The 21,178-nt window shown below is 38.1% G+C and overlaps 1 protein-coding gene across 4 annotated transcripts in view; it reads right to left on the bottom strand.

The window, feature by feature from the left end:
- Nucleotides 1-1,565: 1,565 nt before the first annotated feature.
- The window catches only part of LOC117604087 (fibroblast growth factor 18), a 106,677-nt gene continuing 87,064 nt past the window's right edge, over nucleotides 1,566-21,178 (bottom strand). For all 4 annotated transcript variants that reach the window (XM_034323805.2, XM_034323803.2, XM_034323800.2 and 1 more), the window contains 4 exons: nucleotides 12,650-12,695; nucleotides 10,203-10,335; nucleotides 3,408-3,514; nucleotides 1,566-3,176 (listed from right to left, as the gene is read on the bottom strand). In XM_034323805.2, the coding sequence (XP_034179696.1) occupies nucleotides 2,757-3,176; nucleotides 3,408-3,514; nucleotides 10,203-10,335; nucleotides 12,650-12,652 (663 nt within the window). In that variant the 5' untranslated portion in view covers nucleotides 12,653-12,695 and the 3' untranslated portion in view covers nucleotides 1,566-2,756. The remainder of the gene's footprint in view (nucleotides 3,177-3,407; nucleotides 3,515-10,202; nucleotides 10,336-12,649; nucleotides 12,696-21,178) is intronic.

Here is a 21,178-nt window from a genome sequence, read left to right on the forward strand (position 1 = left end):
TAATACAGTCTGCGATAGCGTCCTAAAGATTAATTCCATTAACGATCAATAATATATATATATTACACGCAGTCACACGCGTTCAGAGGCAAAATACAACACCCTGACACTCCATTATAGGCACCCATCTATTTTAAACTTAGTTTAGTGAATTATCAGGCAAATTTTTATAAATGGACGAAAATGGGGTGAAATTGGAACGTCTGTGTTAGTTTAATAAATTTTTAAGGTGTATTTTAAACTCTGAGTAATACTTATATTTCTGACCAAAATATAATTAATATTTTAGTGAAAAATAGAATGGATGAGTTTAAAACACTTTTCATTCAAAATAATAAGGTTTCATATTAGGAACTCTTTCTCACAAATACTAATTTTATACTCGTTAATACTTCATTTATTTTTGTAATAAATAATGTTTTTTATCGTGTTAATATTATTCTCTCTTATGTATAAATAAATTATCAGTGTAATTGCATAGTGACCTTTAATGCTGTTCCTTTATGTTCCCTTATGTTAAACTAAACATGCATAAATGAGATCTAATGTTATGAATAATTGGATTTTTTTAAAATGAAAAATGGAGTTTTGTGTATTCTGTACACAGAATGACTGGATAATTTAAACTGAATCTAATCAAGGATCCAGTTCATACAATTAGATGTACCAAAAATAAAGAAATGCATAAATCGTTGCATTTCAAATCAGTGATGAATCTAGAGGGGTGGAGTTGGAGGTGATCAACCTAAAGTAGTAAAAAGTCTAAACAAAATTAAGCTTTGTTAGTATCTTAATTTTATCAGATTTTTATACCTTCTATACATTTTTTTTTAAATAAAATAAATTATTTAATTGTACGTACTGCAATTACCTACGTACTGTGAATTTGATTATTTAGGCTAATATCAATAAATAAATTATAAAAGAAAGTTTCAAATCCTGTAAAATAGATTCGGAAATATACTTTTACCTATATCACCCCTTCTAAGCAATGCTTCTGGATCTAGCTCTGTTTCAAGTACACCCTCAGGAATGGAGGCCATTACCAGTAGCCTAGGAAGTTACAGGAAATGTGAAATCTGGATCCTCGTTAATTCTCAAAATTTCCTAGCCCGTCCGTCGTTGTTCAAGTGTTAATAAGACGATAAAGCACAAGAAACTTGAAATTTGTGTAAAATATCTGGTGCCCACAGTAGAGTAGTTGCCAGGTACTGTACTTACGCACACAAAACAAAAACTGAAATCAGAAAAATGCACACAAATACTTTTAAGCTCGTACACGAACACGCAGTTTAAGCCGAGACTCTCAAATACTATCTCACTCTCATTCCTATCAGAAAATAGACTTCTGTGTGAATAATAACGCTCGACGCGTAAAGTAATCGCGTTTCAAGTGTGTATACAGTGTAAAATAGATTTAGAGATCCCATTGTTTCTAAACGTTTGTTTTCCGAACAAGTTCACTAAAAAATATATATACGCTATCGCATCTTGTTCTCCTGAAATTGTATACCGATTCATTTTGTCCAAAAAAGTTTCTCTCTCTTTGTATGTGTGAGTGTGCGTTTTCATTTTTTTTTTTTTTTTTTTTTTCTGTCTTGTGGGAGGAGCAATCGACATTCACACGCATGTCGCGACTCTCGTTCGTTATAAATAAGAGTAAAAATTCGTCAGGTGAACAAAGCAGCTTGTATCAATCGCAACGCGAGCATCGACATCAATGCGACGGTAAGAACTGCGTGTACGTTGCGAGCACGCACGCACGCACACATTATTCATACACGCAGGCACGCATGCACGCACGCACGCTAAATTAGGCGGCGTAATTAGCACAGCGAGCGAGAGAGTGTTTGGCGCGGCGTGAGCTCTACTGCGCGAGCGCGTAAGAGGGTTACATTAATTACTTTTTTTTTTCATCTTCAGCGCGCACCTTTCTTTCTTATTACTTTATTTAGAAATATTCTCTTTTTCGAACGCGATTCAAATTCATAATTCGTTCGTTAAATTCGATTTCTTATTTTTCTCTCTCTCTCTCTCTCTCTCTCTCTCTCTCTTTCCTCTATTCTAAGAAAATATTTCCACGAGGGTGCACCGATTCTCTTTGTAACTCTCCACGCATCTAATCGCGATCTATGACAGCGCTTGAAGCACGATAGCTATCCGATTGCGCAACGACTTAGGCCGATCGTGCGCAACTCAATTTAATCCTCCATCGCTAAACGATCGAACTCGCTTCATCCGGGTGCAAGAAATTTTTCAATATCATCCCTTAACGGAACCGAAGAATAATGTTTCGTATCGTACGGATAAAATTATTTAGCGATGGAAACGAATACGTGAAATCATGATATACATATACAATATATATCGTGCAATATATACTTGCCTGAAGAAGGATTCAGTCGGGGGCAAGTGTGAACGAATGGAATCTAAACGAAAGTTCTAACACACCAGCAAGACTGTCTTCCTGCTAGTTCGTCCGTTTTAATATATTTGATTTTTTTTCTCTTTCCAACGTGTCGGGCGTCGATCGAAAAAGGCAAACAAGCAGGAGACATAAGGCGAGCCAGCTGTTTGTTTCATTTTTTTTCTATCATTTTGTTCGTTGCGATCAATCGAGGCGCGTGCTTCACGTGGTGCCGCTTAGTGGGTTCCTGATATCTTGACCGTACGTTCCACCAGCGTATTTGGCAGTCTGATCTCAGGTTCTCACTGATGTGGAGGAGGCAGTCTTGATCGGCGAGCCGAAACATGGCTCAATAGTTGCTGGCCTCGACGAACAGACGACTATCGTGTCGTCTTCGAGGCGTCTTCCAGTGATTCGAATGCCGATAACGATGCGTGTAAACGATCCCCCTTGCATTGTCGACCTGCGACAGGGACTTCTTTTTCGCGGCCCTCATACCAGCTGACGGTTTCCTAGGTGTAACGTATGGTTCGCGTGGATCCATACCGCCCATGTCAGCGTTCACCAGGTTGTTGTGGTGATTGATGTTGGCATGGGGATTGTACTTGATGAAATTGAAGCACTCCTGTCGACCTCGAGTACTTCTCATCTGTTTCCCACCCTTGTTGAAGCCTATGTACCGCGAGCTGTCTACCACGCTTCTGTAGGTTAAGTACGAGCCGTTGTAGTCCTCGTAAAACTGACACATGGGACCCTTATGCTTTTTCGGCTGGAAACATTCGAAGAGAATCGTCTGTCAGATTGATTCATATTTGTCAAATATAAAAATGCAGAGATTCTACGAAAGTATTGGAAAAATTAGAGAAATTAAATCGCTGTAATTAATTAAAGAGTTCTCCAACAACCCCCTAGTAAAAGCAATTATGCGATTGATTAATATAAATATCTGAACTAAATATGATAATTAAATATGTCTACTAATTGGTAGGCGAATTATTACCAGGGCTACGAGTTTCCACCGCTTGTTGAAGCAAATGTATTTTTGACTCTTCTCCGCAAAGATGTACAACTTCCTACTGAAATCTTCGGATTGCGTTGTAAGTTTTTCTGAAACATAAAATATAAAATGGATACGGTTATTGAAAGTCTGGCAAATTTATTATCAAATCTTGAAAAATTACAATTTGAAAATTAATAACAGTTGCATGGCAGCTGAGACGAAACGAGTTGCCAGGAAAATTCAAGATTGGTTCATCGAATGATTCGAAGGTATCGGTTATCGGGGAGAAACCGCAGGATACAGGAGGTAAACCGTTTTGTCCGTTCGGTATGCGAGCTGGCATATTTCCGAGAAGAGGTCTCGTCGAGGTTTATGGCGCAAGTTGTACCTACATCGATGTTCGTAGACCCTCTTCCAGCCACTTCTTCGACATTGAGAAAGGAAGAAAAGGTTGGCTAAGCCTGCCGCCGTGGCTAGTTGGTGCTAATGAAGGAGGCACAGACCGACCGGTGTGTACTTTGCCACTTAGCGGGTCCTGTCGACCCCGCAGCGTGCACGTTGCGTCGTGGCTCGGTGCAGCGGCATGTCTCTCCCCTTTTCTTTCGCACCAGCTATTACGAAATTCTGCCGACCGAGAAGCAGGCGTCCTTTGTTCCGGATAACGAAAGGTAAAAGAGAGAAAAAAAAAAGGTAAAAGAAAAAATAGAAGGCTGCCTTTTACAGGTGCACAATTCCGAGCTTTGCCATTGGGAAGGACGGAACGCCTTTATGGTACTAGCTGAGAATACTGTACTTTCTAACGGGATTATTTTATTTACGCGTCTGTAAATGAGATTTGTAATGGTGGATATGGTGGTGGTGACTACCACAATTTTGAGCTTCATCGTCGACCAAAAATTTGAAAGCGTTTTATTGAGGAATAATTTGAAGGTTCTCGTCTGCTTTTGGTCCTAAAGAAATAATAATTTTGAGGCCAAGTATTGAAAGAGGCCACAAGATTTTAAAAAATTGCTATACCACTTGCCCTTAATGAATTCATAATTTGAATTAATTTTGAATTTTTGAAAAATAATTTCTTTTCATCCATTTCCTTTTTTTAACTATTCGGAAATTTTGTAGATTAATAAACAAAATAGATATTTTTCATATAAATATTCAGTTTTTTACGTGTGAGGTGCTGTATATTCGTTGGGTCAGAGTGTCAACACACGAAGTTGTGTTGCTTATTCTTTATTCAATAAAAATTCCTAAGGTACAACGGTGTTTCAGTTATTGATGGGATATTTCAAGTGACAGGTGCTAGGCTTTCCATTTCGAGCAAAGGACATATCGAACTTCCAGGAATGTGTGAGTTGTAATTTTATACACCGTATGATGATTACAGGAATGACAAATATTCTTGCAAATGTTGCAATGAAAATTTCTACACGATATATGCATTATCCATTTGAAGACTTTTATATCGATAAACGAAAAGAATGAACATTGATTATTTGAAATTGACTTCAATTTGAAAGGTACATCGACAGATTTTGTATATGTTCAATTTTTCAGGGGGTAAGTTACCCTGGAAATATGAATCTGATAGGTAATTTTAAAAATAATCGCATTGATTGATGCATAGGGTAAACTATATAGTGATTGACATCAAAAGCGCCATTCGAATCGACAATCATATGGCACATTTATGTAAATTTTTCGATCCCTTTGCCATAAAATGCGTGTGGTGGTTTCGAGACAAAACACTCGGGAAGGTCAGGGCATTTAGTTGGCAATCTAACAGCGGAGGGAAGAACAAATTGCTTGGTCGACCGAAAGGAATGCCACTGCGATAGACGTTCGCTGAAAGGTGAATTCAATTAATTAAGGAAAGTGGCGCAATTAATTGGCGGTGTGTATAGACTACGAAAGGTTTGTCAGAGGGCAGCGTCAAATTAAGTCCTCTCTTGCTTTTTCTCGTTCCTGAAGACTGTTAGGAGGCGGTGAAAGAAAAAGAAACAAAGAGGAAAGAAATGTAAAAGGGAAATAAAAGAGGAAAAGAGAGATGAACCAGGAGTAAGAAAGAGAGACTTTACGAGGCAGTTCGGGGACATTCTTGATTTCGATGTTGTGAAGGCACCCGACGAGAACCACTTGAATTTAACGAGGTTCCAGCAAATGGGCCACCCTGCAGACTTGCCTCCTTCCTTTTCTCTACGCACCGTGCTTATACTCATTCTCGTGTGACCCGCAAACGAAGAAAACAGAAAAAAATCCAACATCCTCGGTACTTTTTCTCTTTCCTTTTACCGTCAAACTTCTATCAATTAAAAAAAATTCTTCTTTCGAAATGCAAACGGAAGTTAATTACTTTCTACTGCTATTCATCATTCTATAAGCAACAACTTAATACAAATTTATCGACATACCTTCAGCGACAGTTTGCAATATAAAACTGAATATTATCGTCGTTTCCTTTGAACTTGATAAAACTTTACGAGAATGTATTAAGTTAAGTGTCGTTTAAGCCGTTATCGAATCAAGAAATGACCGACCGGTTGAAAACATTTCCACGAAATCGGCGGAGTCGAAACAGCTCAGGGATATACACAGCGGGTTATTACGAACCGCAAAGTTCCGTTCGCGAGTACGGGAAAACAAGTTGGCGAAACTATCGGCAGAATTTTCCTTCTTCCGTTTCAGCTGCGTTAGCATTGCAGTATGAAGGACGACGTACGTATGTATGTACCTGGGCAGTAATGGCGGAGGAAAGTACGACGATAACAAGCTGACACTAATACCAGCGAGTCGGAAAATGATACGTAGACGCTGTTTGTTCGTTCCAGTTACCCATTACCGAACTACTCTATACTTCCGATATATACTCACGGACGTCGTCGTCGAGGCAATCGGGGCCGAAAGTTTGCTTCGTTTTCAAACGATGCTTATCGTTATCAAATAAAGGAAGCGAGACCGTACTCAGCCGAGCCAGTCAGGACAGTGACGACTATGTACGTTTGTTAAGTAACTTGCCAGACGTACGATCGACTCGAAACAGGCGTTACCGGCGCCCTGATTCCGATGTTTTGTCTGAGAAACTAGAGAACAGTCTCTCGCGGTCTTTGAAAGCTTGTCAGCAAAGTTTCCTTGCACAACTTGGACTGAAATTATTCAATTCTACGATTCCTCTGAAACTTTACTGAGACGTACAAAATTATTGAATTTTTTATATAAATTTTAGACAAAAGTCAAGATAATATCAACCTGAATACTATTCAAAATTCAACCCTAAAGTTGAAGAAAATTTCCAACGCGATAAGTAGTTCTGTTGTGTAATAAATAAAATTTGTACCCATCTCTTCGGTCGACGGACGATCAATTGATATTTCACGTTGAATTTATGACAGCGTTTATTCACGGTACACAATGTAACGTTCGGTGAACGAGGGGATGAAGAAGGAGCAACTAAATATTTCGCTTCGAAGCTCTGTCTTCTGTTCCCGAAAACTTCCTCCCCCAACCCCGAATTCTGAATCGGTCTCGTTTCCTCTGATCGGAGCCGCCACGAGATTAGAGGCTGCCAAATGAATTAAAAGCCAATTTTAATCAAAAGCGGGCACCGGCTTTTAGGCACGATTACCCCCGATAATAACTGGTAGGATGGGCCCCGCGTATAAGTGGGAAAGAGCGAGACAGAAGGAAAGAAGAATGGATCCCATATATTACTTCTACGTGCTCCTCGCGATACAGGAACCGATTCTTCGTTCGTTATAGGTTCGCAACTAATAGCTTTTTTTTTCTTTCTACAGGGAACAAAATACCCCGAAATCTTTTCCTTTCTACAGGGTGTCTTTCAGTGCCCTAACAAATAAAAATCTATTTAGACAAAATATGAATGCTTGATTTTTTTCATTGTTATAAAATCACAAATATTAATATTAAAATAAACTATAAAATTTTTTCTTAAATTTAATAAAAATCCACTTGATGAAATCATCAATTTTGAAGCATATGAATATACGTATCTTCAAAAAGGCTGTGATCTAAATTTTGGAATTATAAAAATATGATTTATATCAAGCATCAATAAATTAAATAAATGAATAGATGAATTAAACCCTTCTTAGTCTGTACTTTTATCCATGAATTGAGGAAAACATCCCGGCGTATATATTTATCTGAGAACCACTGGAACGCCACAATTTCGCGGCGTCGGCGTTATGAAAGCTATAATACGACGTGAAAGCGAGTAGGTTGGTACCGACCGCGTAAGCAAAGGAATAAGGGAAATAAGAGCTAAAAAAGAGAAAAAAAAGGGAAAACACGCGTATAACCGCGGTTCTTGTTATAAGCCTGGCACGTATAATAGCGATCCTATCGTTAACACCTAAATGCACGATTGGCCTCAGCACGCACGACCATCTTCTTCATTTTCTTTCTTTCTTTTTTTTTTTTTTTTTTTTTTTAAATGCACAAAATTACAAAGGAACGTAAATGAAAAGAATGCACCGGTTGTCCCAGGACGGATTAAAATTATGACAAGTGAAACCCTGATTTGCTTGGCTGACACGATAATCACAGCTCTCTGCGACTAGAATAATTAAATTCCAGGTTGAACGAATGCCTCTTCGTCTCCCAATATGGATCATTTTTCTTTTTCTTTCTCCTCCTCGCATGGGCCAGGTAAGGTGTGATTTCCTTCTGACTGGAGGAGAGAACCTCGGTCAGTCATTTAAGGAAATTAAAATTCCTCTGTGATAAAAATATCACAATAATAGATTTAATTATATCCGTGACTCTAGATTCTTTGGTCGAGTAATAAAGAGTTAATAATTAATATTTGTCTTCGTCATCAATAATAGTTATTATCGAATTATCCTTGACACGTACGTATTACCGTTCTATCATTCGCTTGTAATAATTATTTTAATTTGTGTGTTTAGTTGAAGAGATCCTGCACTGACGTGTAATAAAGTGTTACGAAGGGCATACAAATTATTCGTTGACAAATACATTTATAATAATATATGATCGTACAAATTTCTTTATAATTCTTGTATTATTAATTTATTTCTGATGGAAGAAAAAAGATTTGTCGATTCCACCCTTTGGACGACGGACCATGGAGAGAAGCCGAATTTAAAAACTAACAGAACAGATAAGCTGGATAAAACGGTGGTTCTCGAAGCGAAGCTGACTAATTAGCACCAAGTATGCAAACAAACAATTTTCCACGCGAGGCTAATTATCTAGGGAGGAGGGGATCGGGTGCCGCACGAGGAATTCACGTTCGCCAGTTAGAATTCAAGGTTTCAAGGACTCTCTCACGGTGTGCGAAATGGTGAAGCGGAGTCGGTTCGTTTCGTTTCGCGAATGGAGCTTGAGTAATCGCCGGTCAGAAGAGGCTCGTTGTCGAGAGTAAAGTGGCGAGTAAGGTAGGAGATGCAGAGTAACAGAGGGAAAAGGTGGAGGCAGAACGGCAGCAACGGCAGCAAGAGGTGGAAAAAGAGGAAGAGGTGGACGGAAGGTGATGGATCTCGGGGAGGTGCAGACGCGGCTCAGTGTGCGGCGCGAAAACTGGCTCCTCTGTTTGCACAAGCCTTCTTCCCTCCTTTCGGACCTTCCTTTTTCCCCCCTACCTTACGGGTCAGAAGAGGAGCCGCCTAACGTTCGCGTTGCGGATAGGGCGGACAGCTTGTTGTTTGTATTCACCATGGACACGTTTGGGAATTCCAGGTTACCATGAAATCCCTACGGTCGAAATACAAATTCCACTTTCCACCTCTGAAATCTCAATTCCTTTGATCTTTATACTTTCCGACGTCGAGGACTAGCAAGAGAATTTTCGAACGATCAGATTTTCAAAATCGACACAGTATCGACTGATAAGCGAAATACGATAAATCTTTTCCATAGTTAAAATACCAAGCTTTCTCCATAAACGACTGAAATTCGATTTCCAAGGAAAATGGCCATGAACCCTGAGACAATGGTACCTATAAATAAGGAGGATAAAGAGTACCAGATAAACAGTGTCTGGTCGAAAACAATCACGAGTCAACGATACGTTGTATTTCATGGAAAGTCTTCAATGGTCACTTTCGAATCTTTCTCCTTCTGTACGAGGGGAACAGAAATCGGTTATTAGTTCGTAAAGATAAAATTGTGGCTAGGATGAGAGGTATAGTGGCGTATGGTAGCGAAAGCGAAGGAGATAAGGCCCTGACCCTAGGTCGCTCGATAAGCATCGCTATAAATTAAGATCTTTAGTGCCATAGCTTGAGACGTTTATTTCCTCGAGAAGTGCGCTACCCTTTCGTTCGGAATCCTTTTTAGTCCGCGAGACTATCGATCAGAAGAGATAACGTCACGGTCGAGTGCCTCGTGTCAGACAATTACCCGATTTCATTCAATTAACCGATCGACCTGTTCTGTACAATGACCGCACACGTTGAGACCGTTCGTTTAGCACAAAATTCTCTAAATAATGATGCTTCTGTTTTATTTTAGTTTGGTTCCTAAATTGTTCCCTTGCGGGCACTGGAACGATTCATGAGGGTAGTAGTCTTAGATGCAATTTGGGGGCGTAAGTGAAGTATGAGGGTGGTAGACCAAATAAATTTGTTTTTAGAAAGAAGATCCTAATTGAGACGAAAGTGTCACCGATATCTACCTAATCTACTATTTTTTAACCCTTGCATAATGAACTGCTAAGACAGTAACAATTTGATATTTCTTTTCATTTTCGTAATTTTATATTAATTTCCCAATAACATTGTACGCTAAAATAATGTGATTAATTATACTCTTACTTACGGTAGGGTGCGTTGCTTTCATTGCGTCCCTCGGCCTTGACTGTGCGGTTAATTACAGTGACATTGCCGCTGCTGCAAGTCGAATACAGACTCACGGAGCGCACCATTGCCGGTACCGCCCCGCACATCACCACCTGAAATCAAAAAATCATTTTTTGTCAGAAAAATTGTTGCCAAAATAAATAAGAAATTTCACTGCAAGTGTTATTAGAATTTAGAATTTTATTTCAAAAAAATTCATCATTCGAACGCTAATAAGAACCAGGTTTTAGGGTAAAGAGCAATTAAACGTTAAATAGCGTTTAACGAATGTCAAATAAATGGCACCAGGTTCCGAGGAGATCATTAACTCTCAGCATTTTGAAAAGGATGAAAGAACGATCCGCGAGACGTGTTTCCAGCTCGACGACCGAACGTGAAATCGTTAAAGACGTCGCAGCTCCTTCACGACCGTTCGCAAGAACATTTTTACGATCGATTCACATATCACGGCATCGAATCATTCGTTGAGTCGTTCCGTGTCCGATCTTTTTTGCGATTCACTCGCGGGAGTAAAAATCCACGGTTATCGAAGAGAGACAGAGAAACGTCGTTACAGCTGAGACCACGAAAGATTGTATACCGACGAAAAGATTTGTTAACGAGCGAACACGAGCTGTCCATTAATGGTCGTAGAATCTGACACTTCTTTTTATTTCGCGAGCGGCGCCGTAACAATGTTATGACGGCTAAACGAGCTCGTCCGGACGGACCAACTAAACCCTTTGCTGCTTTGTACAAATTCAAAGTATCGTTAAAGTGATTAAATTCCTTCTTTATCCTTTTAATAACACGAAAAAAAAATGATGAAACATTAAGGAGATTCTTGTATTTTGTCAAATATAAATAAATTACAAGCTTCATTAATTATTTGGTGTACAAATTATTTCTGTACCTTTCCTCTTTTTAATTAAAAACAAAATTATAATGAATTAATAAAAAAATTGAAATATAAAAATACTGTAATACCTAATTCAATGGAGTGGATAGAAATAAAGTAAGTAATAATGGGATAGAAAGTTAAATGTCCGAAGAACTCGACACCAGCTGTCAAAGTGTCAATTTATTTAATATACGTAATAGAATCTAATGACAATCTGCTTCAATTTCTCCTGGAAACCGATCACGATCGAAAGTGCGGCTAAGTCTGACCACCGGTACTATACTACTACTAAACCATTTTATGACAATGAGGTTGCTGCACGCAACGTATGCACCTCTGCGTAGCTGCATTGCAGCCGTTGCATATGCAACGACGAGGTTTAATTAATTCCACGGCATCGTTGCGAAGGTCGCGAAGGAACGATTCCAATTGCGAATGAAATGTCTTCGCGATATCGTACCTCGGTCATTCGTTAAATTCTCACTTAATTGTTGTCGTTTCCATTCGCCGCGACGTCGACGAGGAACAACTAAATTTATTTAAAACGCGCCGACCGGTCATTTAATTATTTATCAGACTGACGAACCGTTTATTGCGCCGCTCGCAACCGGTATCGAGGATGCATAAACATTATTTAAACGCAGTTTAAATCTGCTCCCCGATAATTCTGTCTGAATCGTCATCGTTTATCGGCCAGGATGCATCGACCGTAAATCTAAATTGCAATATTTCGTGCTCGTTCGGTTATCATTTATTATATCCTTAATAACGACAAAACGAGAACGCTAATTTCTCTAATAAAAATATGAAATCCGTACGTCCGTCATTTTAATGGATTTGTTTGGTATAATGTTAATCTGTGCCGGGTAAGGTGGTATCAAACGTAATCGCCAATTTACCTAGTATTAAAGTGACTTTCAGCACGCGATTATAGCGGAGGTTCGCTTCTTCCAGAGGTATCTTTGATCTGACCTAGTCACTGTTCCTGTACAAAGACCTGGCAGCGGTGTATTATCCCCCGTACATATCTATCGAACAAGTAAAGTATGCAAAAGTTCACGGAATCGGCACGAACGTGGCCAAAGCCCTCGTTCAAATTTTACACGGCTCGTTAGAGGCGGCGAATCTAGGCCAGCAGTATTTCCCGAGAACTATGAACGTAGAGCGAAAACACCCCTGACAGCAGGAATTCTTTTTTCCACGTAATCGCCGGAAAGTAGAACGATCCTATCTCTCTGTTCCGTGAATATAGGTGCATCTGTTTCGTGTTTTCATTTTGAACATTTCTATTTCGAGAATAATAGCAGCTGTTATCACGGAATGATTTTATTTTCAATCGAACTTGTGTGCTTTGTGAATTCAAAATTTTTTATATGGTATTAATGACTCTTTTAGGGTTTTTAATATTAAATTATAATACCTACATCTACAGGGGAAAATGTTGAAAATTATAGTGTCTTTATTTTCCCAATCCTAAATAATATTGCAAATTTGTTAAAACTATTATTTTTAAAGGGGTCACTCACCATCAGGAGGCACAAAATCTTCGCTAAAACGGCAAGCTGTGGTAACCTGGAACAAAGAAAAAGAAAAATCTTGTTAATTATATTTGAATTTCTATTAAGTATTGAATGGATTTATTATTAGACTGAGTTGAGACACCCGGAAGAAAATTTTTCCAATTAATATTTGCTATTACATTTATGAGATATCAATTGATGGCACGCAGTGTAATCATTCGTGATCTTCGAATGATTTATCGTATGCAAATAAATTTCACATGATTACGGAGTACGGTCCCACGCGACGGAGGTTACTATTAGTAGCGGTACAAATTGAAAGCATCGGACGCGGTGGATCGCTTCTGACAGATAAGGAATACATATACGAGATAATTAGTAGTAGAAATAAATTACGGCGGACAGATTGTAGCGTGGAGGCTAGTTCACGATTCCTATCTTCGTTGCGAAACGTTAATAATATTCCTTTAAGTGACACTACGTCAAAAATTACTCCTTGCAATTTCTGCTTCTAATTTATACACGACAGAAAATCCTGTTCGTTTCATTCGTGTTAGCTGGTGTTCTTAAATTATTAAGTTCATTGCTAATTGTAAAATTAATATAAATAATTAAGAAAGCGTAGTACTAGAAGCACCAAATTAATTTGTACACTTAATAATTATTCCAATAATTTAATCAAGGTATTGAAATCAAGGGTCCCCAGATGAAAATCAAAAAGTTGGCAATCTTAGATCTACCGACAAGCGAATAATAACCCATTGGAATTAAAGTGAACGGATAATGAACATTTCCAGCGTCACTGCTGCCGCCGGTGTTTCTGGTCACCTATATTCTGTAACACGAGATGCATTCGCATTATGCAACCCGGTGCAGTGGCTCACCGCATGCACCTCGTACGCAACTGGGTTATTATTTACAAGCGACAGCGTTGCTTTTAATTTCCACGTTTCCCGATTTCCTCTTTTCACCACCGTAAATCTGCGACATTGATAGAGGCAAATCACAACCTTGTTTTTTAATGTTTCAATCTGGTACCGTGTGATTTAACAGGCCGCAATAAATACAGGCCACCGATAATTATTCTCGAGAAAGTATAGACTGTAGAAAGTGAAACGTTGTTTACTAGATCGATAAACATGCTGTTTAATGCAAAATTACTAGGTGTTTTCGTGTATTTGATATTTGGAGCTGGTAATTTATGAGATACCTGGTTAAATAATTACCATTCCAATACCTATAAGCTACAGAAATGGATAAGATGTACCTAGCAGTTAAAAATTTCAATCTGGAAATTGATTGTTTTAGGTTTTCGTCGAAAGATATTGATAATAAATGAAATAATCTTCAAAGAATCATTGTATTAAAATTACAATAAATCTCCAATGTACTTTCACTGCAAGAGCCAAGGTGTTAATTGATTTTCAGATAAAATCAAAAAGTCTATTAATAGACTTCCAATTAGCGAGGTGTTAAAGATTTGACAACTTTCAATACCAAATTTGTTACGTTCCATTTGGTAGTAAGAAGTTTTGCTTGGATCATAAAGCAAAATTTGCATCATGCTCCTGTACATTTATCATCAGGCGTTCAGTGCGATATACATCAAGTCATAATGTGCAGCACGGTGCAGCACGGTGCAGCAAGCGCAGTCGACTCGAATTTCGTGGCTTAATTGCATTGGTACGACTGCCACGGAAGCTTCAAATGAATACTTGACCGAATACGGGCCGTAGTACACGCGTAAGCGTTTCTCGAAAATTAATTGGTGTCCTGCGAAATTACGAAGATCCGTTGAAAGTGCATTTCAAATGCGATGAAACCGATATTATAACTTTGCACGTGCAATGATCCTTACCACAAAGATTTTTAAGATTATCTTAAAAGTTGATGAAATTTTAAATAACAATAAATATTTAAATGCATTAAAATAAAATATTTGCAAGATAAGAATTTAACTGCAATTACTTTTCTAACATTATTATATATAGATATATGAAGCAATAATTATTTAACCCTTGCACGACGATTGCAGAGTCATCTTGACCCAGTTATAAAAATAAGAAAATGCAAAATATAAAAATTTTATTACCGGAGCTCGAGTAAAAAGTATAATATTTACACATGAAAATGACCACACCCAGAAGTAAGGATTAAATATCCTGCTGTCCGAATTGGAAGTCCAAATTGGAACTCCGCGCAGTAACTTGTTATTTATGATCAAAAAAGTAAGTTCGCTAAAATTTATCGTTAACCGAGTGAAGTATACTGTAGGAGACCTTTCGTTTTATAATTTTCATCTGTTCAACCCCATGAAAAATGAGCTTACAAAAACGGTTACTGAAAATTTCTCCAAGAGAAAATAAGAAAATTGATGCCATGCCATGATAAATATTTAAATAAATTTAATAATTATGTACAAAAATAGCTCTTCAAATATTCAATGTACTGTAATTAACTTTATTTATTCTTTCTGATAATAATATACCCATATAGAATATACCCCCATAACTTTATTAAGAGAAACCCTGGACACCCTGTAGATTGCTAAAGCAATGACTAATTTCTCAATCCCGTGCATCGTCCATCATTGATCTTTCAACTGGAAGCGTTAATGAGTATTCAATTCGCCGCGATTGCCGTTTACATAATTGCAAAGTTAGTCACAGTAACGTTTCGCTGACACAGCCATCTCGTTAACGACCATGGATCAAGTTGTACAGTGGAATACGCTTGACCATATTCCACTACGAAGGTATTCATGGTATCGAAAGGCGTGGGATATATTAACATTCGAATTTCTCGGCGATCGTTACGTAACAAAGAAAATGTTAAATCGTCAATGTTTTATTGGCGGAGAGAAACCGAGGGGAAAAGGAATGATAACAAGGAAAACAGCCGTAGACTATGAGGCACCGATCATAATGAACAACAGCATGCTCTCCGTGAAAAATCCAGTATTTCCAGTATTTCTAGTATCGACGAAGAAGAGTTGTAGTTGTCATTGAAGTTGAATGGGAAGGTGGGACTTCGAGGGCGATTCCGCCATTCCGAATATTTCCATCATCGATTCGAAATCTGATTTGCATACATTAATGATAAAATGAAAATACAATGATTATTCTCTTTAAATTTTAAAAATAATTTTCAGAGAAACGATGTAAAATTTAGAAAATTTAATTAAAATTGGGGTTCTCTTCATGGTCAGAGGGTTAAATAATTAGCACTGAAAGTACAAAACCAAATATAAGGAATTCATGCAATTATGATTAATAAAAACTTTGAACCATCTGATTTATTATCAGATTCCTTATCAGTAAAAGTGGTGTAATATCCGGCAGTTCAAAGTTTGTTTAAAAAATTCAGAAATTTGATCGGATCAGAAATATTTTACGACAAAATAAATCAATCAAACAACAGTGACAGTAACGAACCAATGAATGAACGTTTCGTTACCAATTCGGTTGGAAACAATATTTTATATGCTACTTCAGCACGTCATTAAGACTGTCGTAACTCACCAAACTGCCGTAAACATATCTGCGTGTCACCGCTTTGAAGTGTCATCTCAATCCATGCACGGTAAGTTAAAGAAATCGTGACACTGATCCGACTTAAAGACCGAGATATTTTCCTCTATCCTCCTGGCAATACATCAGCAACTTTTTTAGTAGAATTATAAAAAAAAGGGACCACACGAAATTTACGACCAATAAACGTCACCGTCGATAATTCACGACTTAAACGGTTCCAAGTATCACCTACTTAATCAAAAATCTAACACCGCACAGCATTCAAGAATTTTCTCTCGAATTCACTTATTGATCCGGCAAACGTTATTATCAGGTTAGATTTGGCAATACTCGAATTCATCTATGATTACGCGACAAGATTCCTCAGGAATCCGCTCGGATTAGCCTGGATTAAGTGGCTTTGTCAACTGCTTCGTAATGCTGACGTAATGGACGAACCGAACAGCAATTCGGTTGATTTGATTGACGAGTAACTATGTCGCGTACGCGAAGGAAAATATTTCCACGATTTATAAGAAGATCAGCCAGGATCCGGAAGAGGAGCACTGGGAAACGAGATTTGTTGTCACCGGCACGAGACCAGCACGATGAATGCTGCCGAGGATACAATCCGGCGTAACATCCCCGGCCACGTGGGGACTCATCTAAAGGGGATTTTAGTGGGGATATTTGTCGCCTGCCGCGTGAAAAACTGCCAACACTTGAATAGGCCCCGACACGTCGATGAAAAACGCGACTACTGACCCGACGCCGATGCCTCTCAGCTGGACACCGCCTGTCGGCTAGATATACCAAGCCTGGATCCCCGTGGATGATTCCTTCCTACGTCCTAACAAGCGACAACGTCTTCCCGATCACTCCCGTAGGATAATGATTCCTTGATTCGGTACCATCTACTATTAGGTTGTTCAATGTCAAATGGTGACACGTATGGTACGGCAATTCGAAGAATAAAGTTTGATGAAAATTATTAGTAGCTAATTATTTATTAACGCTGAACGAAATTCACTTCCCTAATAAATTTAATGTAAATATTATACTTTTATACTTTTTAAGAAAACCATTGTTAAAATTATGAAATAACATTTTGAGACCTTCCGGGTGGCTTTACCCTTAAATAGAACATATTTCTCTTTACGGAAAATTGTGCCGTTACGGAAAAGCGAAGAAAAACGTCGACGTCTCTATTGATGGAACCACGAAATTTACTACATACCTTCCTAGACACCGAAGCACGAGCCGAGCCGTGCGAACACCCTTAGGAAGCATTCAATCCACGAGAAAGTCACCTGGCGTCACCGACAATGGCAGATCCCAAAATGTTCCTTAAATACTCCGTGGTAAGTTGCGACAAATCACTCGTATCAATGAATTTTCGACGGCAGCGGTAAACTGTCGTGACTAATCGTTACGATAATACAATGGCTCGACACCGTAACGTTCGTAATTGACGAGTAATAGGCGCAATCAATCTTCTACAAAATCAGCCGATAAAGTTAATCTGAATTGCAGAAAGCAAATCCGGCTACGAAAAGAAATAGATATAATTTAAAATATTAATATTTTGCTTCTTTGCCTTTGATATCAATGACTGTCTGTAAACACTGTGACATAAATTCAATTCATTTTTTTTATAAAATATAATGAAATATTGCTTCATTTTTCTTCTTATTTTATTTTCAAATCATCTATATTTATTAAAATTATTCCACAGTTCAGATTTTAATTAATGCAACAGCGAAATTTCTGGTCCAAAATGGTACTTTTTGAAGCGTGAAGGTAGTTCTACGTCAAGAGAGAGGCACGTTATCGCGGTGACATGACATGGTAGTCGTAAAACCCTAATCTCTTAGCTTAAAGGGGTCTTAACATCTTCGAAGCTCAAATTTACCCTTCTCTTTTTACCATAAAGCATTCCGTTTCACGATTGATCGCACATCTTATCGATTAACATTCAACTATCACGGTGGTAGGTATCGAGAAGAAGAAACAGAAAAGACCCTTGAAATTCTTTTCAAGTACATACTAGAGTAGATCAAAGAATTCCCTATTCATGATCTACCCATTATCTATTCACTGACCAAAGAATTAAATGAAGAATCATTTAAAATTTTTATAAAAATATTGTAATAGACATTCCATTTCTAATAGATAACATCTAAATTTGGATTCATCTCTAGCAAAACATTGTTAACGACCACCGTTTCAAAGGTGACTAAACAAGCACTTACTCCAAACAAACATGACTTGTATGCCAGGAACGAAGTCTTCATTATTTTTCCACAAAAAAAAAAAAAAAATACCGATACACAAATTTGTCTACTTCATCCCGTGACGTTTGCTTGTCCAGTTTACGCAAGCACTTTTCTATTTCCCGAAACAACAGCGTTTCTTTGGTTTCTTCTACGAAAACTATCCGACTCATCTTTTATTTCATGAAATTCATCACCATCGAGTTCGTCATCCTGCTCTATTTGCTGAATTTCTAATTTACTGGTAACACTACACGCCACCCGATGCATTTTTTCAAATCACAGACAAAATTAATGAGATTCATTTTTTGACTGAACTTAATTGTGATGATTAAAGAAAGGAAAATTTTAATAATTCTTAGTTTTCCATTTTAAAATGATTTTCGTCTGTTTTGAGGTGTATAAAATGGAAAATGATATGTGACGTTGGTATCGAAAATATTAAGAGGGCTGGAACCAAAAAATTATACATGGATAATCCATAGCCAATTACCCCAAACACATGCCACTTTTATTTTTCACTTTTACCCATAATTTTGGGGAAACGCTTTAGTACGGGACGATCAGATTATGCGTGGAACCAGGTCGTTAGGCATTTTATCGCGTGGCGTAAGCGCGGCATGCAAATTATCTCGTTGATTGAGCCGACCATTTGATTTTTTTTCCCTTTGGTGACAAGAACACTCGTGGCTGGTGGCTGGTGCCAACGTGAAGTGGCGGATACTAGTCGTCGACGTCGTCTGCTTACGAGCAACGATCGAACGCATTCTGAAACGTTACACAGAGGAACGTCTTCGAGTGTTCCCTCCACGGTCAAGAAGACAATCTGCAACGAGCAGGAAGAAGAACGATACGCATGAAAGAAAAGGACGAAGAAGAAGAGGAGTCACGCGAGAAGAGTATACGCGACGTGGTTTTTGCTTGAAAAAGACGTTCCGCCGGCGTCACATTCATTCTGACACGCTCCTTGTCACTTTCTCCTTCCCTTTTACAATAGAAAAAGTAACTATTTGAAGAAGAATGCAGGATTCCTTTATCTCCTTTCAGACCATTTCTTTATTAAAAAGATACGTATATATTTATTGTATAAAATAAAAAATAAAATAATTTCATGTAAGAAAAATCTAAAATAGAAAAAATTATTCGGGCAAAATTTCATATAACATTCGAAAGAAATGCAACGAAGGATTTATTAAAACACCCTTTTTATGAGCTACAGGAAAACATTAGTTCCATTTATTAAATGAAAATTTAAGTTCTTAGTACATTCCAGGGTCAGCATAAATCTCAACGGGACTATATAACGCGATAGTAAAATCTTTCCTGAGAAAATAATACGTCAACTTTCACCAGAAAGGTTGCTACTTAACACCTGCATCACCGACATCTCAAAGGTTTTGTTTCCCAAAGGAATGGACCGTATACCGCGGTACCAGTTTATTGCCCATGGTAATTCTCATGTCGCTTCATTTTAATCCCTGTTCTATAGATTTTCATGGCTGGTGTCACCAGAAATAGCCGACAATGAATCACCGTGAAACAGATCTTTTACCCGATCGATCGAGTAGCAGCTAGCCACGGTTCCCCGGCATTCCTAGCGTTTTACTTTTAGGTCTGCTTAAAAGGGTTGGATAGCCCGGAGGCTCTTAGGGCGGATATCGAATTCGAACGAGAATCTCTTCGGTCTAAAGGCCCATGCTCGAACGAAACTATTAAACAAGGCGCATCCTGCGGGACCATTCATTACACGACGCGTCTCGTTAGTTAAGCGAGCGCCAGTTAAGAAGGCCACAGTTAATTGAGTTTTAGGAATTCATTTCGTCGCCGATAACCCGCCAGTGGCCCGGTCTCATTCGCATTCGCCATCAACGACGCGACGTCGGAGAATTTCGAACATTACAATATTTTTTCGAGGATTCAACACCTACTTGTCGTTCACTAGATTTAGCTATGATAAGTTCAGAATAATTTTAAAATTTTTCTATTGTCTATTTTCTATTGCAGTGAAGCACGTTCGAGCTCTAATTAGTACAGAAATTATAATTAATTTTCAAATGTATATTCTTAACTTTCTATCTTACATCATTAGTATACCTACTAGTAACACTATTTATTCTTTTGTTTAATTTTTTGCTTTTGGTGTTACTCAGCTAGGCTAGATTAATAGAGCAATTTAATTTGTTCACTGGACTCGTTAGCTGTTTAGCGAGAATATGATTCATCTGCAAGTGCGACGAAGAGGCATGAAACGTCACGGAAATGACGTCAGTGAATGAAGCGTAAATGCACGCCGATATTGAACGCCTTCAATCATGTGCTAGGCTCAATCAATGCGATTCATTCGTATACACTGCCCCACAAAATTATTCGTCCATGTCAAATTTTGGGATTTTAGTGTTTCTGGATGGACCAGAATGCGAGTGAAAAATTGTTATACACTAACATAATTAAAATTATTGGCAGTGTAACAAGTTGAATAATTTATTCGCGAATGGTTGGGAAAGGAGTACAATACGTATCAAGGCAAACACGATTCATCTCGTTCACTGACCCCTTTGTTTACTTCAAAGATCACGTAGCCTGTTTTCAAAATATGCGTTAATACACTGCTCATTCTTATCTCAAAGTAGTTAGACACGTTTCTGGAGGAATTAGTAATATGCATGTAATTGCAAACAGTTAAAATATTTGAAAAAATTTGTGTTATACACCTGATGATCGCAAAGATATAAAGTACAAAGTATTTAATT

The sequence above is a fragment of the Osmia lignaria genome, chromosome 11, assembly GCF_051020975.1.
Source record: "Osmia lignaria lignaria isolate PbOS001 chromosome 11, iyOsmLign1, whole genome shotgun sequence".
Classification (NCBI taxonomy): Eukaryota; Metazoa; Arthropoda; class Insecta; order Hymenoptera; family Megachilidae; genus Osmia; species Osmia lignaria.